The sequence below is a fragment of the Anolis carolinensis genome, unplaced genomic scaffold (genome assembly GCF_035594765.1).
Source record: "Anolis carolinensis isolate JA03-04 unplaced genomic scaffold, rAnoCar3.1.pri scaffold_13, whole genome shotgun sequence".
NCBI classification, from domain to species: Eukaryota; Metazoa; Chordata; class Lepidosauria; order Squamata; family Dactyloidae; genus Anolis; species Anolis carolinensis.
The window spans coordinates 17293237-17318293 of record NW_026943824.1 but is presented as its reverse complement, the minus strand read 5'-3'; the positions used below and the strand labels follow the sequence as shown (position 1 = coordinate 17318293).

General features: G+C 43.7%; 1 protein-coding gene across 1 annotated transcript in view; it reads right to left on the bottom strand.

The window, feature by feature from the left end:
• Positions 1-9849: 9849 nt before the first annotated feature.
• Positions 9850-25057, bottom strand: part of metrn (meteorin, glial cell differentiation regulator) — a gene marked incomplete in the record, with an annotated part of 32111 nt that continues 16903 nt past the window's right edge. The window contains 3 exon segments of the mRNA XM_062964242.1: positions 9850-12373; positions 16100-16165; positions 17976-18403. Coding sequence (XP_062820312.1) covers positions 12057-12373; positions 16100-16165; positions 17976-18403 — 811 coding nt within the window.

Genomic DNA, 25057 nt, shown 5'->3' with positions numbered 1-25057 from the left:
ACATCTATATATATAAAAGGGTAATGAAATTTCGGCCTAGGACAAAACAACAAAACTACACATCCCAGAAACACTAAACTTGGCAGCACAACCCATCATCCATTCCTCTGTTCATACAACAAAAAGAAAAGAAAAATAAAGTCCTAATTAGAGGGAGAGGAAGAATTGTTTTTATCCAATTGCTGCCAGTTAGAAGGCTAAGCTCCGCCCACTTGGTCTCCTAGCAACCCTCTCAGCCCAGGGGACAGGCAGAGTTAGGCCTCACTTAGGCCTCTTCCACACTGCCTATAAAATACAGATTATCTGATTTTAACTGGATTATATGGAAGTGTAGACTCAAGGCCCTTCCACACAGCTATATTATCCATTTATAATGGACTTAATGTACTTTAATGGACTTTACCTTAACTACCACCAATTCCTCAATAGTTTATTTCCCATACCACCAGACTTCGCCACAGCAACGCGTGGCCGGGCACAGCTAGATACACATATAAGGCAAACATTCAATGCCTTAACGTAGAACAAAGACAGAGACAAACGCAGGCTCCAAGCTGGCCTCGAACACATGACCTCTTGGTCAGAGTGATTTGTTGCAGCTGGCTGCTCACCAGCCTGCACCCATGTTGAATTGGAAATGTTGAATTGTCGAATGCTGGAAATGGTGAATTGTCAGAGAGGCCTAGTGAGGAAACAGAAACTAATGATAAGGGTGACCTTTCCCAGGAGTTCGAACATCAATAAGTTCCAGGTGTTTTGGGCAGTGACTCAGAGGAGTCTTTCTCAGATAGAGATACAAGGTGAAGATTAAAGGATTGCCCCAGACACTCCCTTAGAATAGCTGGCAAATGCATGGGAATTCAAGGGCAGAGAAATGCCTTTTTGGCTTGTAAACATGGGTAAATACAGGAGGAACAGAGAGAGATTTCAGACGAAGCAACGTCCCTATTCTGCTGATCTCGTTTGGAAATGCCCTCCCCCCCCCCCCCCCTTTACCTGCTTTCTTCAATAAACATTTTTACGTAGAACTAATTGCGGACATTGCAGTCAACTGCGCCGGGGATGCTTTTATCTAGTTTTTAACATGACAGATATTTTATACTGGCTTTTTACCCATTATATTTTGCAAGCTCTGTTTTATACTCCATGCATCCTGCTTGTAACTGTGGAATTTTATAGTGTTTCTATGGATGCTTGGTTGATATTTTTACTTATGTTTTTTAAATGACTCATCTTATACATTGGCATTTTACCAGTAATTGTGCAGTTCCCAGCACATGTTGCACCTCACATTGTATAGTTTGCATGTTCTGTTTTATCCTGCTTGCATCCTACTTTTAAGTGTTGGATTTTACAGTGTTTTGTATAGATGTTTGTTTGATGTTGTTTCTGTAAATGCATATGACCATTGGTCGGAGCATTAATTAATTGATTGATTGATTGACGTAGAACTATTGGACCGGTGTGGTGCTAGAGTGAAACAGTATCCATGGAGGGTATGTATGGGGGGGGGGGGTTCCCCTGTGGATACTGGGACTCCCCTGTAATTTTTCCATGCATGACACCCAAGGAATGCTGACATGCAACGTTCCCAAGCCCCGCTTGAGAGAATGGTGCCAAGTTTCTCCCAAGTTTGGAGGCAGCTGGCCTTTCTTTGGGGATGGATGACATCCGTGAGATGAGAGAGACAGGCTGTTGTTTGGGGAGAATGTGTGTGAGAATCCGCCGTGGCCCCAATGGAGAGGGGAATATGGGCGGCTGAGGAAATGAGTCATCTGAAAAAAAGGGGTCGGAAGGACTTCCTTCCTCCTGTGCGAGGATTCCCCTTTTGAGGAACTGCACAACCGCTTGCTGTGCTCTGGAGTCTAGGTATGTCCAAAAAATCGTTTTGAATCTTATATCGGATTGATATCGGATTGTTCTCGCTTTTTGAGACGTATTCCGATACGTTGTCTCACAGCGCAACCAGCAATGTATTTTGAACCATCGTTGGCCCATTCTCTAATTGTCTTTTAATGTTTCGTTAATTTTTTTCCCCCCAAAATTTTTTAAAATATATTTTTTGTTTTGTTTCTGCAACCTACCTTGAACGGGATCTTAGCTTAGCCTAACATGGCTGCCGCTCCCTGGCCAATCAGAAGCTTCCACAATGGACGCAAAGGTGGGGGCTAGGATCCTCTGCGTCCATGTGGAAAATTGCCATAAAAGCAATTTGAGTTCAAATTGAGTTGAGGCTTGTGGGATCACATAGCCAGAGACACCATTGATTTCCAGTGTCCTTCTTGCTTACAAATATAGCAAAGGAATTTCTAGTTTTCAAAGTTTCCTGTGTCTGCAAATGTCCACCATTTTCGTGGATTTCCGGCCACAGAAACAAAGATACACAAGTAGAAGAGGGACTTTCACAGTGATAAAAACCCAATTGGACAGGAAATAAGACTTACAAACCAGGAACAGGTTTCTTCAAATATTAAAAAAAATAGTGTGTTATAAAAAGTTATGAAAATTCACCAAAAATCGTAGGATACAGGAAACGTCCTGCAATTTGTGGAGCTAAGAGCGTTGAATGTGTTCTTCCACTGTACCAAATTTGATAATGATAGCTCCAGAAATGAGGGTGGGAGAGCCCTGTAGAAGTCCCCCCCGGGTGCAGTTTTTTTTGGCCATTTTAGAAACATTTAGAATCATTACGAATTTTCGGAAATATCCAAAATTTTTGGGTGAAAAAATCAGAAACGAGAAACGAGAATTGAAACATTTTTTTCATCGATCGGACATGCCTACTAGGCATGTCCGATCGATGAAAAAAATGTTTCAATTCTCGCTTCTAAAGTAGGGGGCGCTGGTGCTTCGATATAGAAAGTATTTCCGATTTTTTCACCCAAAAATTTAGGATATTTCCGAAAATTCGTAATGATTCTAAATGTTTCTAAAATGGCGGACGCGCATGCGCAATCGCCCCAAAAAAAAGTAACCGGGGGGGGGGGACTTTTACAGGGCTCTCCCGCCCTCATTTCTTGAGCTATCCTCATCAACCCTAGCCCCCACCTTTGCGTCCATCGTGGAAGCTTCTGATTGGCCTGAAAGCGGCAGCCATGTTAGGCTGCGCTAAGCTCCCATTCTAGGTAGGTTGCAGAAAAAAACTTTTAAAAATATTTTTAAAAATATATTTTAAAAAAAATTGGGGAAAAAAAAATAACGAAACATTAAGAGACAATTAGAGAATGGGCCAACAATGGTTCGAATTACATTGCTGGTTGTGCTGTGAGACAATGTCTCGGAATGCGTATCAAAAAGCAAGAACAATCCGAAATAATTCCGATATACGATTCAAAACGATTTTTTGGACATGTCTAATGCCTACAAAGGGCTCCAACAGATAAGGAAGCCCACGGCCTTCTTCTTCCTTCTCCTCAACCCCGGGAAACCCGAAAGAAAATGATGCGAACGGGGAGAGATGCAAATAAAGGGCCGAATTCATTAGGAGCGGGAGGACAAAGGATGGATGGGAATTTGGGAGCATGTAAACATCGATGCCGGATCTCTGCCTTTGGCTGGGAAAATCATGTTCAACAAGCTGCGACAATAGGGCCTTGTGGTTTGGAGCCTATGACAGAAATAGGGTCTGACAGCCTCTCGGGCGGGAGAGCCCCTCCGCCAGAAATGTTCGGACAATGCGGTTCCCACCTTCTTGCTCCCTCCCTACACTCGTCTTCCTCGGGCCCATAGCAACACCAGTGAGAATTAAGATCAACCCCAGCAGCTCTCTTTGGAAGAACGTTGCCCAAAAGTGGTCTCCGAACAGTCCCGGAGCCATAGGAGCTGCTGCAAAAAGACTTTATCACACGTGGCTGCAAAAGTGCAGTTGCAGCAGGATGAAAGTGTACATGGATGGGACTAGTCCAGGCATGGGCCAACTTCGTCCCTCCCTCCAGGTGTTTTGGGTCATCTCTTTTAGTAGATAAAATCAAATCACATTTTATTGATTAGCCCAGGGGTCCCCAAACTAAGGCCCGGGGGCCGGATGCGGCCCTCCAAGGTCATTTACCTGGCCCCCGCCTTCATTTATAATATACTGTAATATTTTTATATCAGTTTTAATAATATAATATATTGTATATACATATGATATTGATAATAATATCATTTTATACAATATAATACTAATAATATTACCATATAATAATATTAATTACATCTTCTATATATATAAATGAGTGATGGCATCACGGCGACCCACAAAACAACAAAACTACAGGCCCCCCAACCCCGAAATTTGACAACACAACCCATTATCGACGCCTCTAGGTTGATACAATAAAAACAAAAGAAAAATAAAGTCCTAATTAGAGGGAGAGGAATAATAGTTTTTATCCAATTGCTGCCAGTTAGAAGGCTAAGCCCACACTTCCTATTGAAATCCAGATAGGGTTATATTGGTTAAAATTATTTTCATTTTTAAATATTGTATTGGTCTTTCATTGTTATTGTTGTTGTTTTGCACTATAAATAAGACATGTGCAGTGTGCATAGGAATTTGTTTTTTTTTTTCTTCTAATGATAATTCGGCCCCTCCACGGTCTGAAGGATTGTGGACCGGCCCTCGGCTTAAAAAGTTTGAGGACCCCTGGATTAGCCCATTGGCCATATCAAAACATTTAACACATAGACATAAATACAACATACAGCCTGCGGTAAAAAAGAAGTTAAAATAAACAAGCTGTTAAGATCCCGTTCAGGTCAAATATCTGCCTCACTTCCACAGTTCACCCCAATTGATTCCAAATATGCCATTCTCAGCTGTGTTGATTTGAATAGGAAAAGGGCTGTTTTGTGTGTTATTTTAGGATTCTGAAATTTTAATATGTGGGTCCCAGTGTGTTTTGTGAATAATGTATGGTCTCTCTCTTTCTTATACAATTCGCAGCCGAACAGGACATATGCAATATCCTCCACCTCTGATGCTCCACAAATACAAAATCGTTCGTTGTCTGGAACTTGATTAAACCTTCCGTGTTTGACCATCGTATCCAGCTGCTCAAAACGAGCTCTGGTAAATACCCTCCTGAGGTGTTTAGGTTTTTAGTAGGTGATTTAAAAACAAACCCACCCATGAATCCAGTGTGACTTTTCTTTCGTCATTATTCCTTGTGCGATAATTCCCTCCCGTTGCAGTCTCGTTATTGCAAAGTGGAGGATGCATTGTCGGATGCAGAACTTCTGTTGTGAGAATACTTCCGGAACATGGCCATACAGCTCGAAAGACATACAACAACCCCAACTCCAAAACGCTGTTCCTTTGTATCTAGCTTGGCCATCCGAAGGTGGCCGATGGTCAAGAACGATGATCCGTGTGCAGAGCCGTCCTTAGGTATTTTAATGTAGTAGGCAAAGATAATTTTTGCGACCACCCCCGTGGCACGGGGGAGGTGCCACGTGGTGCGGGGTTCATGGCGAGGCCAGGTCACGTGGGCATGGTGACAAGGCCCAGGCCGCGGCAGGAAGGTCCGTCCCGAAGGTGAAGGAGGCAGGGGTGGCACCACCCACCTGGGGGCCTCAACAGCGCCCCCAGGACGATGGCGCCACAGGCAAATGCCTAGATTGCCTGGTGGTTGGACCGCCTCTGTCCGTGTGCATTTCCCTGAGCGCATGAACCTGTTTTATCTCCTTGTTTTTAACATGTGATGTATGTATTGATTGTATGACTGCTTTTCATGTTTGATTTTACAATGTGTAATTTGTCACTGTTTTTATTATTGTTGTGAGCCGCCCCGTGTCCCCTCGGGGAGATGGGGCGGGATATAAGAATAAATTCATTATTATTATTATTATTATTATTATTATTATTATTTCTGCTCGTGTGCCAAAAGCGATGGCCGGGCTCGTGTTTTGAGCTGCCACACATTCCGGAGCTGGCTCAATTATTCAAGCTCATTTGATTGCTGCTGTTTCGGAGCCCTTCTCTAGGCAAAGCATTATCTAGCTTTTCTCTCTTTTCTTTTATTTCTTTTGTTTTGTGCCATGGTTCCCAACGGGGCGGCACAGGGGGTAATTTGATTTTGAAGGGGGGAAATTCGAGAATAGAGTGATTAACAATGACATTCTTGCATTTCTTATGGTCCTAGTGGCCTCAGATACTATACATTTATATATACATACTGTATATGTGTATATATGTGTTGCTTATCTATGAAGACGACAGAAGTGTATTTGGTGATTGACTGATATTATCAATTATTATAATACCTTTGTCTTATATTGTATTTTGTTTTTATCTTGTTATATCATGAATTGTACAGTAGAGTCTCACTAATCCAAGCCTCACTTATCCAAGCCTCTGGATAATCCAAGCCATTTTTGTAGTCAATGTTTTCAATATATCGTGATATTTTGGTGCTAAATTCGTAAATACAGTAATTACAACATAACATTACTGCGTATTGAACTACTTTTTCTGTCAAATTTGTTGCATAACATGATGTTTTGGTGCTTAATTTGTAAAATCATAACCTAATTTGATGTTTAATAGGCTTTTCCTTAATCCCTCCTTATTATCCAAGATATTCGCTTATCCAAGCTTCTGCCGGCCCATTTAGCTTGGATGAGTGAGACTCTACTGTATGTTGTTTTTAACCGCCCCGAGTCTCCTTGGGGAGATAGTGGCGGGGTGTAAATAAAGTTTATTATTATTATTATTATTATTATTATTATTATCTCAATTTCTGGGGGGTGTTGCTTATCTCCATTTCTAAGCCGAAGAGCCGTTGTCCATAGGCACATCCTAGGTCATGTGGCCGGCATGACTGCATAGTCACCGGAGCGGTACCTATTTATCTACTCACATTTGCGCATTTTCGAATAGCTAGGTTGGCAGAAGCTGGAGCTAACAGCGGGAGCTCATCCTGCTCCCTGAATTCAAACTGCCAGCAAGTTCAGCAGCTTAAACCTGCTGCGCCCACCAGGGGCATACACACACACACACACACACACACATATATATATACACACACACACACAAGCTGTGCCCAGCCATGCATTGCTATGGCGAAGTGTGGTGATATGGGAAATAAAGCATTGAGGAATTCCTGGAACTATAGGTTAGTTCCTAAAACTTGTGAATATACAATATTTCTGGTTGTTCCTTTTTTAATTTTGTCTGTTGGAGGCAAGTATGAATGCTGCAATTATCCAGAATGATTGGCATATAATGGCCTTTCAGCTTCAAAGCCTGGCTGCTTCCTGCCTGGGGGGGAATCCTTTGTTGGGAGGTGTTAGCTGGTCCTGATTGTTCCATGTCTGGAATCCCCCTGTTTTCAGAGTGTTGTTCAGAGTGAACCCTGCCTGTTCCCCCAGGCGCCATTGTGGCTGAGGGGGTTGCTATGACACAAAGGGGGCGGGGCCTAAAGGGGGCGGGGCCTACTCTTCTGACTTGCAGCCAGGGGGAGAATGGCTCTTCCTCATCCTCTGTAATTTGGACTTTATTTTTTAGGGTTTTTTTTAATTGAAAGACACAGATTGGATGACTATGTCTTTTGTGGCCAAATTTGGTGTGATTTGGTTCGGTGGTTTTGTTGTTTACTCCATGGGAAAAACGCACATTACATTTTATATATATAGATATACCAGCTGTGCCCGGCCACGCGTTGCTGTGGCGAAGTCTGGTGGGATGAGAAATAAAGGATTGAGGAATTGGTGGTAGTTAAGGTAAAGGGTAAAGGTTTTCTCCTGACATTAAGTCCAGTTGTGTCCCACTGCACACTGAAGTGGATTATATGGCAGTGTGGAGTCAAGATAATCCAGTTCAAAGCAGATAATATAAGATTATAAATGGGTTATATAGCTGTGTGGAAGGGCCTTGAGTCTACACTGCCATATAATCCAGTTAAAATCAGAGAATCTGTATTTTATAGGCAGTGTGGAAGAGGCCTAACTCTTCCTGTCCCCTGGGCTGTGTGGTTTGCTAGGAGACCAAGTGGGCGGAGCTTAGCCTTTAAACTGGCAGCAATCGGATAAAAACAATTATTCCTCTTCCTCTAATTAGGACTTGATTTTTCTTTTTGTTGTATGAACGTAGAGGCATGGATGAGGGGTTGTGCTGCCAAGTTTAGTGTTTCTGGGATGTGTAGTTTCGTTGTTTTGTCCTAGGCCGAAATTTCATTACCCTTTTATATATGTATATAGATATGTGTGTGTGTGTACACACACACGACATTATTCATTACTTTTGGTTTGTCAAAGGCTTTCATGGTCGGAATCACTGGGTTGCTGAGTTTTCCAAGCCATGTTCCAGAAGCATTCTCTCCTGACATTTCGCCCACATCTATGGCAGGCATCCTCAGACTATTCGAAGGTGCAAAGCTATTCAATGCTAATCATGGCCAATGGCAGAAATCATACCTCAAACAGACAAGATTTCTTTCTCCCAACCTAGACATCATTCCAGATATATAAATCCCACTTGCCCAGTTTCCAGCAGAACTCACAACTTCCGAGGATGCCTGCCACAGATGTGGGTGAAACATCAGGAGAGAATGCTTCGGGAATATGGCCACAGTAACCCATGGAAAAGGCTTAATAAACTGCAAAAACTTTGTTTCTGGGGAATATCCTGCAGCACATTTGGCTATTGTTTGTCAATGAATTTCTCAAAGAACCTCAACCAATTGCAACCTAGTTTGTTTCACAAGAAAAACCACAGAAGGAACGAAAACATCACCATTTACTCCAAAGAAGATTTTTCTCTCTCTCTCTCGACTTGTACAATGACATGAAACAATATGTACAAAAAGAAATACATTTAAAATATTACTTTAAAAAAAATCCCTACAAACATACCTGGCACTACCTTTCTAGCCGTGGCAATTCGCCTTATATTAACATTATATCAAAACAAGAAACCAAACATCGGCAGAAACATTATAAACCACTTTAAATTGGAAACAAAAATATTACAGATTTGGTATCATTATACGTTTAGTGCACATACGATCCGTCTCCCATCCTCACCTGTGAAAAAGAAAAGAAAAATCCCTGGACTGAGAACTAGTTTGAAGTCTTGGTTGATACTGAGATTTTCAATGGGTTGGATTCAAATTGAAATGCAGATGGAACGTAGTCTCAAGTTATGCTTGGGTTGCTTGTTTTTTGCATTTTCCGGATCTGAAATTTGAGTAGGATCGCTGTTGGCCAGAATTAGACATGTCCAAAAAATCGTTTTGAATCGTATATCGGAATTATTTCGGATTGTTCTCGCTTTTTGATACGCATTCCGAGACATTGTCTCACAGCACAACCAGCAATGTAATTCGAACCATTGTTGGCCCATTCTCTAATTGTCTCTTGATGTTTTGTTAATCCCCCCCATTTTTTTAAAATATATTTTTAATTTTTTTTTGTTTCTGCAACCTACCTAGAATGGGAGCTTAGCGCAGGCTAACATGGCTGCCGCTCCCCGGCCAATCAGAAGCTTCCACGATGGACGCAAAGGTGGGGGCTAGGGTTGATGAGGATAGCTCAAGAAATGAGGGCGGGAGAGCCCTGTAAAAGTCCCCCCCCGGTTCCTTTTTTTTGGTGACTGCGCATGCGCGCCCGCCATTTTAGAAACATTTAGAATCATTACGAATTTTCGGAAATATCTGAAATTTTTGGGCGAAAAAAATCGGAAATATTTTCTATATCGAAGCGCCAGCGCCCCCTACTTTAGAAACGAGAATTGAAACATTTTTTTCATCGACCGGACATGCCTATTATCCAAGCAACAAATGCTGGTCTATCTTATGCACAGGCGTCTGGAAATTCTATTGAATTCAATGGGATTTGCTTACTGAGTAAAACAAATTGGAAGCAGAGTTAAAAGCTGAGACTTCATCTTTAGACAAACAGAACGAAATCAAGAGGAATCCAGTTTCATTTCATGAAGAACAGTCAACATCTGTAGTCCAAAGATGATGGATTATCCAACACACATGGACTCGGTATGTGGATCTGCTCAACCTCGCATTCATATTATTTGGGAACAAGCCGTCGCCGTGTCATTTGGCGGATGAATTGTCGGATGCCCACTACTGTTACAACCCAGACTTGTGCACAAGTCTATCTCCAATTCCAGCATTCACGTCTATATACCTGATTGCCTTTTGTCACATTTGGCTGAAAAGGATCGGATGGGCAAAGGACACCAAGACCCAAAACAGAACTCAAACCAACACCATCCTGAGTTGAAACTCGGCCACAAAAGGGGTGAGATTTGTTCGCTTTGGCAGGGTTCCTTGGCCGGAAGCCAAAGCAAACGAAAGACATACAACAACCCTGTGATCCCGGCCATGAAAGCCTTCGACAACAAACGATGAGATGTCCGCGCATGAGACACCATTTCCCATTTTATTGGGAAGTTGAAATCCACGGTTTGCTTGAAAACAGACAACAACCCTGAGAAGGGATTGTTACACTTGTTGATGCTCCAGCGGAAAACAAAGAGAACGCTGCTCCAATGTTGGCGAGAAGAAAGGTCCAAAGCACAGGTAACACTCTGGTGTGTCCCGACATTACGACAAAGCAGCCCGGTTGTCTTCTTTGGACCCTGACCTGGCTTATTGCTACACCAAGGCGCTTAACAAGAGGGGAGAAAATGTTTTGCAGAGCTCTATCTTTGTAGTGGCGAGTTGAGTATTTGTTGCGATGTGTTGTGCCGACTTCAGTGTAAGAGGTCATCTTGCTAGACTTGCGCAGGTCTTGCAGACTGTCATGATCTCCAATCTTTAACATCTCCGGTCGGCTGACAAAGAACAGATGCCAGCCATAAAACCTTAATTGCCCTCTGCTATGTGAGAGCCCCTATATAAATGGGCCAAATAGAAGCTTCTGGTATTCAGTACAATAAAACCTGTTGGAATCTACCAGCGTGTCTTGGTGCTTTTTCTGGTGGAAGACTCACCCACAGAACAACTGGGAGAAGAGAACCTAACAATCCATAAAACCTCAATGACCCTCTGGTATGTGAGAGCCCCTATATAAATGGGCCAAAGAGAAGCTTCTGGTATTCTGTACAATAAAACCTGCTGGAATCTACCAGCGTGTGTCTTACAGCTGCCAGCCATAAAACGGGCCAGCCATAAAGCCTCAATGACCCTCTGGTATGTGAGAGCCCTTATATAAATGGGCCAAAGAGAAGCTTCTGGTATTCTGTACAATAAAACCTGTTGGAATCTACCAGCGTGTGTCTTACAGATGCCAGCCATAAAACCTCAATTACCCTCTGGCACGTGAGAGCCCCTATATAAATGGGCCAAAGAGAAGCTTCTGGTATTCTGTCCAATAAAACCGTTTGGTATCTACCAGCGTGTGTCTTACAGATGCCAGCCATAAAACCTCAATTACCCTCTGGTATGTGAGAGCCCTTATATAAATGGGCCAAAGAGAAGCTTCTGGTATTCTGTACAATAAAACCTGTTGGAAGCTACCAGCGTGTGTCTTGGTGCTTTTTCTGGTGGAAGACTGACCCACAGCACAACTGGGAGAAGAGAACCTAACAATCCATAAAACCTCAATGACCCTCTGGTATGTGAGAGCCCCTATATAAATGGGCCAAAGAGAAGGTTCTGGTGTTCTGTACAATAAAACCTGTTGGAATCTACCAGTGTGTGTCTTGGTGCTTTTCTGGTGGAAGACTTATCCACAGCACAACTGGGAGAAGAGATCCCGACAAGCCATAAAACCTCAACTACCCTCTGGTATGTGAGAGCCCCAATATAAATGGGCCAAAGAGAAGTTCTGGTATTCTGTACAATAAAATCTGTTGGAATCTACCAGCGTGTGTCTCGATGCTTTTCCTGGTGGAAGACTGACCCACAGCACAACTGGGAGAAGAGAACCCGACACAGACTTCTTTCTGAACTGACTCAATCCACCTGCACCACGGTTTGCCCTCTTCCCTTTCTGCGGCCGTCCGTATCCCTGGCCGTGTCACCAAGATGGGTCTGTACCCCACGCACGGCACGGCAAAGCGGAGGCTGGGCTTCCCCTCCCGGCTCCTCTCTCCTCTTTCTTTGCTCCGGGGTTCAGTCCAGAGAGACTTCGCAGGGGTTCTGGTGAGCCTGGCGCGCCTCCTCGTAGACGTGGCGGAAGTCCTTGTAGCGAGGGGCACAGCTGAGCCAGGCCTCCCCGAAATGCAGCCAGCCGGTGAAGAGGAAGCTGCCGGGCCCTGGCTTCACCCCACAACGCAAAAGGGTCCGGATGCTGCCCGCCGACTTCCCGTACTTCCCAACCGGGTGGAACAAGGCAAATTTCTGGCGGTGGATCCGAGTGGCGCTGACGCTGATGACGGACTCTTGCGATTCGACGTCGTTGGTGACCGTCCGGATATTCCCACGGATGACTGCAAAAAGGGAAGGAGTGAAAACAGCTGAGAGACCCATTCATTTTTCACTTTACTGTACCGTGAAAGGGCGTGATTATTACACTATATACATCAGTCCCTCAGACTGTTGGGGGCCCGGACTATGAAATGGTCCAAAATTAGGATTGTTGTTGTTGTTGTGTGCCCTCAAGTCATTTCAGACTTAGGTCAACCTTAAGTCTAAAGTTTAGGACAGGGGCCAGGTAAAGGACCTTGGAGGGCTGCATCCGGCCCACGGGCCATAGTTTGAGGACCCCTGACCTAGATGGACTCATAAGACCATAAGTAAACAAAGAGACCTCCAACAACCATCTAGATGGTCTCATAAGACCATCGGTAAGGAAAGGGACCCTCAAAGGCCATCTAGATGATCTCATAAGGCCATCAGAAGACCATCGGTAAGGAAAGGGACCCTCAAAGGCCATCTAGATGATCTCATAAGGCCATCAGAAGACCATAGGTAAGGAAAGGGACCCTCAAAGGCCATCTAGATGATCTCATAAGGCCATCAGAAGACCATAGGTAAGGAAAGGGACCCTCAAAGGTCATCTAGATGGTCTTATAGGACCATGGGTAAGAAAAGTAACCTCCAAAAGCCATCTAGATGGTCTCAGTTTTCTGAAGCCGTCACGGAAGAAGTCGACACTCTGTTTCCGCAACCAGCGTCTCACAGTTCTCTCAATATCTGATAGTCAAGCAAAGCAATCATGTGACCCACACATTCTTGTGAAATGCCAACTATGCTTGAAATTTCTCTTTGAGTGATACAACAATCATCCCGAATCAATCTGTCAACCTTTTGCTTGTGAAACTCGGTGGTTGCTGTCACGGGACGTCCAACTCTTTGGTCTGTAGATTATTTATAGGTTGTATTTCTTCATCAGTTTCCCTATGTGGCCAGTTGTTCCCTTGATGTATAGTAAGAGCTCTTTTCCTCTGTCTTGACTCCCCTGGCTTGTTCTTGTTCTTGCAGTACAGAACTGGGGGGACAGTTCTGTATTCCTGACTGAGCTTCCCGAAAAAAAGTCTGGTCTGATCAATTCTATGCACTTCTATGCCTTGCCGTTGGGCCTAATGAAACCAGCCAGCATGAGCCCCCTCCCAAAGTCCATGGTCTCATCCCGCTCGGCAAATCCTTTTGTTGTTCTTGTGTAGGACTTCCTGGTTGCCGTGGCAACCTCGGGGCGGGCAGCCGCTGGACCCCCGGACCACTTTTTTCCATTGTTTGGAGAGCGGCAAAGCGGAGGCTAGCAGCACTGGGGCGGTAATTGGCAACTAACTGCCCACTGTGCGGACAGGCAGTGTTGGGAATGCCGTTTGGGCAGCTAATGGTCAGCTACTTTAACAACAAACAGCAAGCCCCAAAGTTACATGATGTAGCTTTCAGGCCTGCAGGCAAGCACTTATTTATTTATTTGCCCGGCCACGCGTTGCTGTGGCTTATGGGAATCCTTTGTTGGCCAGGTAGAATAGCAGTGAATAGCCTTGCAGTCTCAAAGCCTGGCCGTTTTCTGGAGTAGCTGGAGCTTTTTGTTGTATGAACGTAGAGGCATGGATGAGGGGTTGTGCTGCCAAGTTTAGTGTTTCTGGGATGTGTAGTTTTGTTGTTTTGTCCTAGGCCGAAATTTCATTACCCTTTTATATACAGTAGAGTCTCACTTATCCAACACTCGCTTATCCAACGTTCTGGATGATCTAACGCATTTTTGTAGTCAATGTTTTCAATGCATTGTGATATTTTGGTGCTAAATTCATAAATACAGTAATTACTACATAGCATTACTGTGTATTGAACTACTTTTTCTGTCAAATTTGTTGTATAACATGATGTTTTGGCGTTTAATTTGTAAAATCATAACCTAATTTGATGTTTAATAGGCTTTTCCTTAATGCCTCCTTATTATTCAACATATTCGCTTATCCAACATTCTGCCGGCCTGTTTATGTTGGATAAGTGAGACTCTACTGTATATACTAGCTGTGCCCGGCCACACGTTGCTGTGGCAAAGTTTGGTGGTATGGGAAATAAACTATTGAGGAATTGGTGGTAGTTAAGGTCAAGGGTAAAGGTTTTACCTTACATTAAGTCCATTATAAATGGGTTATATAACTGTGTGGAAGGGCCTTGAGTCTACACTGCCGTATAATCCAGTTAAAATCAGATAATCTGTATTTTATAGGCAGTGTGGAAGAGGCCTAAGTGAGGCCTAACTCTGACTGTCCCCTGGGCTGAGTGGGTTGCTAGGAGACCAAGTGGGCGGAGCTTAGCCTTCTAACTGGCAGCAATTGGATAAAAACAATTATTCCTCTCCCTCTAATTAGGACTTTATTTTTCTTTTCTTTTTGTTGTATGAACATGGAGGCATGGATGAGGGGTTGTGCTGCCAAGTTTAGTGTTTCTGGGATGTGTAGTTTTGTTGTTTTGTCCTAGGCCGAAATTTCATTACTCTTTTATATATATAGATTTGTTATAGGTATACCCCGCCCTCCTTGCCCCAAAGGGGCAACAAGTAGCCAACAATTCAATGCCGCATAAACAGACATAAAATTATATATATATATATATATATATATATATATATATATATATATATATATATATATTAAAAGTCAGTGTTTGTATGTATGCGGGTATGTATGTATGTGGCGGAGTATGTGGCAGTTTTCTGATTGGTCGCCACTTACATGGACAACTACAACGGCCACGAATGACGGATCTGGACCAAATTCGACACACTTAATCCCCATGACGCACTTTACGCCCTGGTGCCATTTGCAGGACAATGGACCATGGGTGATGGGATTTGTAGTACTTTCAATCGCTACGGCTCCCACAGGCCACTGTGATGCCCACCAGTGACAGAACTGGACCAAACTTGGCAGACAGAACCCCCATGACCCCCTTTACACCCTGGTGCAGTTTGGGGGAGGATATACCATGGATGATGGGATTTCCAGTACCTTTACTCACTTTCTGACACCACTGCAACCGCCACAAATGACTCATCAAGACCAAACTTGGAACACAAAGCACCCATGACCCACTCTATACCCTGGTGAAGTTTGGAGTACGATACACCATGGATGATGGGGATTGCAATACATTCACTCACTTCCTGAGAACATTGCAACTCCCACCAATACCTGATCAAGACCAAACTTGGCACATAGAGCCCCATGTCCTACTCTACACCTGGGTGCTGTTTGGAGGGGGATGGACCATGGACCATGGGACTTGCAATAGCTTCACTGGCTTCCTGAAAGCACTGCAACTCCCACCAATGATGAATCAGTACCAAACTTGGTAGACAGAGGCCCCATTACCAACTCTACATCCTGGTGTGATTTGGAAGAATTTGGACCATGGATGATGGCACTTGCAGTATCTTCACTCACTTCCAGAGACCACGGCAAATGCTACAAATGACAGAACTGAAGCAAACTTGGCACACATATCCCAAAAACCAAAAAGTTAAGAACATCTAAGTTCTTTAACAAAACCAATTGTTAAAACCACATAATCCAAAATTATAGTCCAGGAACCATTCCGGTTGTAATTGCACTTACAGTAGAGTTCCCGTTATTCGACATAAACGGACGGGCCGAATGTTGAATAACCGGAACTGACGGATAATAGGGAGGCCCTATTATCCCTCCTGGCAAGCCAGTTTAGGGAATACCCTATGCTGAGAATGATATACTTACCAAAATCACTAGTGCAAACAGCCATTAGGATTTCAGTGTTGTTACACGGTCGGCAACTCCCTGAATCTTCCAAAAGAAAAAGAAGTCGGAGTTAACTACAGAATGTCCATACAAATAATAATAATAATAATAATAATAATAATAATAATAATAATAATGGTAGTTCAAAGCTCGGGTCGGGAGTGAGTGCCTGACCTTTAGCCCAGCTCACTGGCCACCTAGCAGGTCGAAAACATTTGTGGGCCGGGCTGTGGCACAGCTGGTTAATAGCCAGCCGCAATATATCACAGTCATTAATTAATCAACCCCAGAGGGTTTTTAATAACCTATCCTGTATTTATTACGATTTTACCATTTATGTGTTTTAAATACAATATTTTATCCTGTATTTTTGATTTAGTTGATATATTGTATTACTGTTTTATCTTTCTATAGCGTGATTTGTATTATGTTGCCTATATTTTGTCCTATGTTGTTTGGGCCTCTGCCCCATGGAAGCCGCCCCGAGTCCCCGCGGGGAGATGGTGGCGGGATATAAATAAAGTTTTATTATTATTATTATTATTATTATTATTATTATTATTCATGACACCATAAAAATGCCGGCGAGCAAAGAGCAAGGAGGAAATACTACGATCAAAAGGACTCTGAGTCATAGAAGATGAAGCGACAAACTTCTGCAAAGAGAAACATATTGGATTTTCAGATAACGGACAGAATATCCACAGGGCTTAAACGAACAAAATTCATACAGTTGTTATATATAGAACCTTCATCATACTATACATCCCTATTTTACTCACACTGAGTCACAGAGGAGAGAGAAAGAGGGATTCTTTCATCCTCTGCTTAAGTGGCTGAGTGGGAGAAGGAAGGGGCCTGAGGGTATTAGGAATTGTGGTAGTTGGAGTCCAAAACACCCACAGGACTGTTACTCACACTGAATCACACAGGAGAGAGAAAGAGGGATTCTTTCATCCTCTACTTAAGTGGCTGAGTGGGAGAAGGAAAGAGCCTGAGGGTGTTAGGAACGGTGGGAGTTGGGAGTCCAAAACACTTGGAGGGCCCAAGTTTGCCCATGCCTGATCTGGATTATATTATATTACACTATATATTAGACATGTCCAAAAAATCGTTTTGAATCATATATCGGAATTATTTCGGATTGTTCTCGCTTTTTGATACACATTCCGAGACATTGTCTCACAGCGCAACCAGCAATGTAATTCGAACCATTGTTGGCCCATTCTCTAATTGTCTCTTAATGTTTCGTTAATTCCCCCCCCCAATTTTTTAAAAAATATATTTTATAATTTTTTTTTTGTTTCTGAAACCTACCTTGAATGGGAGCTTAGTGCAGCCTAACTTGGCTGCCGCTCCCCGGCCAATCAGAAGCTTCCACGATGGACGCAAAGGTGGGGGCTAGGGTTGATGAGGATAGCTCAAGAAATGAGGGCGGGAGAGCCCTGTAAAAGTCCCCCCCCCTCCCCCGGTTCCTTTATTTTTTTGGCGATTGCGCATGCGCGTCCGCCATTTTAGAAACATTTAGAATCATTACGAATTTTCGGAAATATCCGAAATTTTGGGGTGAAAAAAATCGGAAATACTTTCTATATCGAAGCACCAGCGCTCCCTACTTTAGAAACGAGAATTGAAACATTTTTTTCATCGATCGGACATGCCTAGTAGGCATGTCCGATCGATGAAAAAAATGTTTCAATTCTCGTTTCTCGTTTCTGATTTTTTTACCCAAAAATTTAGGATATTTCCAAAAATTCGTAACATTTTTTTTCATCGATCGGACATGCCTAATATATATAGTGTAGAAGAGCCCTGAATCGAGGAGTACACGCATTCAGCACCCGAGCCCACGCACCTTCCGTGCTGAGATTCCCGGACGGCCAGGAGAAGCGAGAGTCCCAGTTTCCGCGCAGCTCGTAGCGGAAGGCGGCGATGCGGCGGCTGATGTCCTGGTGCAGCGTGGCCTGGAGGAAGAGGGCCACCTTCTCCTTGGGCAGCCAGTGGAAGCACCGCACCTCGGGCTGCGCAGCCGCGGCCTCGGCCTCCGAGAGGAGCAGCTCCAGCACCCCGTCCCTCTCCAGGTAGATCTGGGCCCCCCGGAAACCGAGGGCGGACTTGATGCAGGCCGTGGCGCGCCTGGGGCTCTCTCGGCCGGTGGCGCCGGCGGGCAGGCGAGGGAAGAGGCTCAGGCGCAAGGCCCCGGCCGGGTAGAGCCACTCCAAGGAGCCTTCGGCGCAGCGCAAGGAGATCTGCTCCACACTGCTGGCTTCGTGGGAGAGGCCGCTGCAAAGAAGAATCCAAGAAGAAGAAGAAGAGAAGAGCTTTATTTGTGGGTTGCTGTGTTTTCCGGGCTGTATTCATTCATTTATTTACAGCAGGGGTCCCCAAACTAAGGCCCGGGGGCCGGATGCGGCCCTCCAAAGTCATTTACCTGGCCCCCGCCCTCATTTATAATATAATATTTTTATATCCGTTTTAATAATATAATATATTGTCTATACCAGGGGTCCCCAAACTTTTAAAGCCGAGGGCCGGTCCACAATCCTTCAGACTGTGGAGGGGCCGGATTATCATTTGAAAAAAAAAATACAAACAAATTCTGATGCACACTGCACATGTCTTATTTGTAGTGCAAAAACAACAACAACAAGAACAATGAAAAAACAATACAATATTTAAAAATAAAAATAATTTTAACCAACATACATTTATCAGGATTTCAATGGGAAGTGTGCTTCTGCTTCTGGCCAATGAGATAGTCAAGTTAATTAGGATTGTTGTTGTTGCTGTTGTTGTTGTTGTTGTTGTGTGCCTTCAAGTCATTTCAGACTTTGGGCGAGCCTAAGTCTAAAATGTATTTATTTATTATTTATTTATTTACTGCATTTATTTACTACATTTGTATCACACCCTTCTCACCCCAAAGGGGACTCAGAGTGGCTTTCAAATTATATGTACATACAATATATTATATTATATTATTAGCATAGCACAATATTAGCATTATATATTACTTTATTGAACTATACCACTATACTATAATATTATTAGTAATATTATATGTAATAAAGAATATATAATTAATATTATTATATGGTATTATTATTAGTGTTATATTGTATTACATTATAATATTATTATCAATATTATATGTATATACAATATATTATATTATAAAACTGAGGGCGGGGGCCAGGTAAATGACCTCGGAGGGCCGCATCCGGCCCCCGGGCCTTAGTTTGGGGACCCCTGGTCTATACATATGATATTGATATAACATTATCATTTTATACAATATAATACTAATAATAATACCATATAATATTAATTATATGTTGTATATTACATATATTACAGTATAGTGATATAGTTCAATATAATAATATATAATGCTAATATTGTGCTATGCTAATAATATAATATACTGTATGTACATACAGCTGCTCTGAGTCCCCTTCGGGGTGATTAGGGTGGGATATAAATGTAGTAAATACATGTAGTAAATGAATAAATAAATAATTTTGGACTTAAGCTCGCCCAAAGTCTGAAATGACTTGAAGACACACAACAACAACAATCCTAATTAACCTGACTATCTCATTGGCCAGAAGCAGGCCCAAACTTCATTGAAATCCTGATAGGTTTATGTTGGTTATTTTTTTTTAAAATATTGTATTGTTCTTTCATTGTTATTATCATTGTTTTGTACTGCAAATAAGGTATGTGCAGTGTGCATAGGAATTTGTTTGGGTTTTTTTCCCCAAATGATAATTCGGCCCCTCAACAGTCTGAAGGATTGTGGACTGGCCCTCTGCTTTAAAAGTTTGAGGACCCCTGATTTACAGTATTTATATTCCGCCCTTCTTTCTCACCCCGAAGGGGACTCAGGGCGGATTACAATGAACACATATATGGCAAACATTCAATGCCAACAGACAAACAACATACATTAGACAGACTCAGAGGCATTTTTAACATTTTTCCAGCTTCACGATTCCGGCCACAGGGCTGTACTGTAGTGGCTGTACTTCCTCATTCCTTTCCTCGTGTTTTGCTGGCAGTTTTATGGTGTTGTAAATTAGCCTCCCGCATAAAGCGTCCCTAAATTTCCCTAATTGACAGGTGCACCTGTCTTTCGGGGCTGCATATTAATATTAATGGTCGGAGGCTTAACCTGACCCGGGCTTCGAACTCATGATCTCTCGGTCAGTAGTGATTTATAGCAGCTGGTTACTAGCCAGCTGCGCCACAGCCCGGCCAGTGACCACATGACCTTGGAGGCATCTATGGACATGGGAATGTGAGTAGATCAATAGGTACTGCTCTGGCAGGAAGGTAACGGCGCTCCATGCAGTCATGCCTATGGCCACATGACCTTGGAGGTGGCTACGGACAACGCCGGCTCTTGGGCTTAGAAATGGAGATGAGCACCAACCCCCAGAGTGTGAGTAGATCAATAGGTACTGCTCCGGCGGGAAAGTAACGGCGCTCCATGCAGTCATGCCTATGGCCACATGACCTTGGAGGTGTCTATGGACAACGCCAGCTCTTCGGCTTAGACGCTTAGAAAAGTAATTCAATACGTAGTAATGTTATGTTGCAATTACCGTATTTACAAATTTAGCACCAAAATATCATGATACATTGAAAACATTGACTACAAAAATGCGTTGGATAATCCAGAACGTTGGATAAGCAAGTGTTGGATAAGTGAGACTCTACTGTAAATGTTTTCAATAAATCGTGATATATTTACGTGGGACAATACTGGAATTCAAAGTGTTGTACTCAGTTACTGAACATACTTTTCTGTTACCGAAAAAAACATACAAACATGAATATAATGTTTGATGTAATATTGTAAACAGTTTTCATTTGTGCATTACTCATGCGCCTGTAATGATTATAATTTGTCTGTTACCATGGTTCTATTCTGGATATTAGTTAGTCATAGGACAACTGTATCTCTACACAAAGGGAAGAAGGAAAGCAGGAGAAAGGAAGGGAAGAAGGGAAAAGGAAGGAAAGAAGGAGAAGGGAAGGCGCAGAGAAGAAGAAAGAGGAAAGAAGATAGGAAGGAGAAGGGAAAAGGAAGGAAGGAAGGAAGGAAGAAGGGAAGAGGAAAGAAGGAAAGGAGGAGGGGAGCGGGAAAGAAGAAAAGCAGGAGAAAGGAAGGGAAGAAGGGAAAAGGAAGGAAAGAAGGAGAAGGGAAGGAGCAGAGAAGAAGAAAGAGGAAAGAAGATAGGAAGGAGAAGGGAAAAGGAAGGAAGGAAGGAAGGAAGAAGGGAAGAGGAAAGAAGGAAAGGAGGAGGGGAGCGGGAAAGAAGAAAAGCAGGAGAAAGGAAGGGAAGAAGGGAAAAGGAAGGAAAGAAGGAGAAGGGAAGGCGCAGAGAAGAAGAAAGAGGAAAGAAGATAGGAAGGAGAAGGGAAAAGGAAGGAAGGAAGGAAGAAGGGAAGAGGAAAGAAGGAAAGGAGGAGGGGAGCGGGAAAGAAGGAAAGCAGGAGAAAGGAAGGGAAGAAGGGAAAAGGAAGGAAAGAAGGAGAAGGGAAGGAGCAGAGAAGAAGAAAGAGGAAAGAAGATAGGAAGGAGAAGGGAAAAGGAAGGAAGGAAGGAAGAAGGGAAGAGGAAAGAAGGAAAGGAGGAGGGGAGCGGGAAAGAAGGAAGGGAGGAGAAGGGAAGGGAAGAAGGGAAAAGGAAGGAAAGAAGGAGAAGGGAAGGAGCAGAGAAGAAGAAAGAGGAAAGAAGATAGGAAGGAGAAGGGAAAAGGAAGGAAGGAAGGAAGGAAGAAGGGAAGAGGAAAGAAGGAAAGGAGGAGGGGAGCGGGAAAGAAGAAAAGCAGGAGAAAGGAAGGGAAGAAGGGAAAAGGAAGGAAAGAAGGAGAAGGGAAGGAGCAGAGAAGAAGAAAGAGGAAAGAAGATAGGAAGGAGAAGGGAAAAGGAAGGAAGGAAGGAAGGAAGAAGGGAAGAGGAAAGAAGGAAAGGAGGAGGGGAGCGGGAAAGAAGAAAAGCAGGAGAAAGGAAGGGAAGAAGGGAAAAGGAAGGAAAGAAGGAGAAGGGAAGGCGCAGAGAAGAAGAAAGAGGAAAGAAGATAGGAAGGAGAAGGGAAAAGGAAGGAAGGAAGGAAGAAGGGAAGAGGAAAGAAGGAAAGGAGGAGGGGAGCGGGAAAGAAGGAAGGGAGGAGAAGGGAAGGGAAGAAGGGAAAAGGAAGGAAAGAAGGAGAAGGGAAGGAGCAGAGAAGAAGAAAGAGGAAAGAAGATAGGAAGGAGAAGGGAAAAGGAAGGAAGGAAGGAAGAAGGGAAGAGGAAAGAAGGAAAGGAGGAGGGGAGCGGGAAAGAAGGAAGGGAGGAGAAGGGAAGGGAAGAAGGGAAAAGGAAGGAAAGAAGGAGAAGGGAAGGAGCAGAGAAGAAGAAAGAGGAAAGAAGATAGGAAGGAGAAGGGAAAAGGAAGGAAGGAAGGAAGGAAGAAGGGAAGAGGAAAGAAGGAAAGGAGGAGGGGAGCGGGAAAGAAGAAAAGCAGGAGAAAGGAAGGGAAGAAGGGAAAAGGAAGGAAAGAAGGAGAAGGGAAGGAGCAGAGAAGAAGAAAGAGGAAAGAAGATAGGAAGGAGAAGGGAAAAGGAAGGAAGGAAGGAAGGAAGAAGGGAAGAGGAAAGAAGGAAAGGAGGAGGGGAGCGGGAAAGAAGAAAAGCAGGAGAAAGGAAGGGAAGAAGGGAAAAGGAAGGAAAGAAGGAGAAGGGAAGGCGCAGAGAAGAAGAAAGAGGAAAGAAGATAGGAAGGAGAAGGGAAAAGGAAGGAAGGAAGGAAGAAGGGAAGAGGAAAGAAGGAAAGGAGGAGGGGAGCGGGAAAGAAGGAAAGCAGGAGAAAGGAAGGGAAGAAGGGAAAAGGAAGGAAAGAAGGAGAAGGGAAGGAGCAGAGAAGAAGAAAGAGGAAAGAAGATAGGAAGGAGAAGGGAAAAGGAAGGAAGGAAGGAAGAAGGGAAGAGGAAAGAAGGAAAGGAGGAGGGGAGCGGGAAAGAAGGAAAGCAGGAGAAAGGAAGGGAAGAAGGGAAAAGGAAGGAAAGAAGGAGAAGGGAAGGAGCAGAGAAGAAGAAAGAGGAAAGAAGATAGGAAGGAGAAGGGAAAAGGAAGGAAGGAAGGAAGAAGGGAAGAGGAAAGAAGGAAAGGAGGAGGGGAGCGGGAAAGAAGGAAGGGAGGAGAAGGGAAGGGAAGAAGGGAAAAGGAAGGAAAGAAGGAGAAGGGAAGGAGCAGAGAAGAAGAAAGAGGAAAGAAGATAGGAAGGAGAAGGGAAAAGGAAGGAAGGAAGGAAGAAGGGAAGAGGAAAGAAGGAAAGGAGGAGGGGAGCGGGAAAGAAGGAAAGCAGGAGAAAGGAAGGGAAGAAGGGAAAAGGAAGGAAAGAAGGAGAAGGGAAGGAGCAGAGAAGAAGAAAGAGGAAAGAAGATAGGAAGGAGAAGGGAAAAGGAAGGAAGGAAGGAAGAAGGGAAGAGGAAAGAAGGAAAGGAGGAGGGGAGCGGGAAAGAAGGAAGGGAGGAGAAGGGAAGGGAAGAAGGGAAAAGGAAGGAAAGAAGGAGAAGGGAAGGAGCAGAGAAGAAGAAAGAGGAAAGAAGATAGGAAGGAGAAGGGAAAAGGAAGGAAGGAAGGAAGAAGGGAAGAGGAAAGAAGGAAAGGAGGAGGGGAGCGGGAAAGAAGGAAAGCAGGAGAAAGGAAGGGAAGAAGGGAAAAGGAAGGAAAGAAGGAGAAGGGAAGGAGCAGAGAAGAAGAAAGAGGAAAGAAGATAGGAAGGAGAAGGGAAAAGGAAGGAAGAAGGGAAGAGGAAAGAAGGGAAAGGGAAGGAAGGAAAACAGGAGAAGGAGGGAAGAGGAAAGAAGGAAAGGGGCCGGGCTGTGGCGCAGCTGGCTAGTAACCAGCTGCTATAAATCACTACTGACCGAGAGGTCATGAGTTCGAAGCCCGGGTCAGGTTAAGCCTCCAACCATTAAAAAAAAAAAATAGCCCCGGCTTGCTGTTGACCTAGCAGCCCCGAAAGACAGTTGCATCTGTCAAGTAGGGAAAATTTAGGTACGCTTTATGCGGGAGGCTAATTTAACTAATCTACAACACCATAAAACTGCTCAAGAGGAAAAGAATGAGGAAGAACAGCCACCAATGGACGGTGAAGCAACAGCTCCCCCTGTGCCCGGAATTGTGAAGCTGGAAAGACGTTAAAATGCCTCTGTGTCTGTCTAAAACTGAATGTTGTTTGTCTGTTGGCATTGAATGTTTGCCATATATGTGTTCATTGTAATCTGCCCTGAGTCCCCTTCGGGGTGAGAAAGAAGGGCGGAATATAAATACTGTAAATAAATAAATAAATAAAGGAGGAGAAGGGAAAAGGAAGGAAGGAGAAGAGAAGGAGAAGAAAAAAGAGGAAAGAAGGTAGGAAGGAGAAGGGACGGAGAACATGAGGGAAGGAGAAGAAAGAAGGAAGAAGGGAAGAGGAAAGAAGGGAAAGGGACGGAAGGAGAAGAGGAAAAGAAGGGAAGAGGAAAGAAAGAAAGGAGAAGAGAAAGGGAGGGGAAAGAAGGAAAGAAGGAGAAGAGAAGAAAAATAGGAAAGAAGGAAGGTTAGAGAAGGGAAGGGAGGAAGGAAAGTAGTCGAAGAGAAGGAGAAGAAAAAGAGGAAAGAGGGAAGGAGAAGGGAAAAGGAAGGAAGAAGGGAAGGAAGTAGAACATGAGGGAAGGGGAAGAAGGAAGGAAGAAGGGAAGAGGAAAGAAGGGAAAGGGAAGGAAGGAGAAGAGGAGAAAGAGAGAAGAGGAAAGAAGGAAAGGAGAAAAGGATAGGAGAGGGGAAAGAAGGAAGGAAGAAGGGAAAGGGAAGAAAGGAAAAGGAAAGAAGGAAGGAAGAAGGGAAAGGGAAGAAAGGAAAAGGAAAGAAGGAAGGAAGAAGGGAAAGGGAAGAAAGGAAAA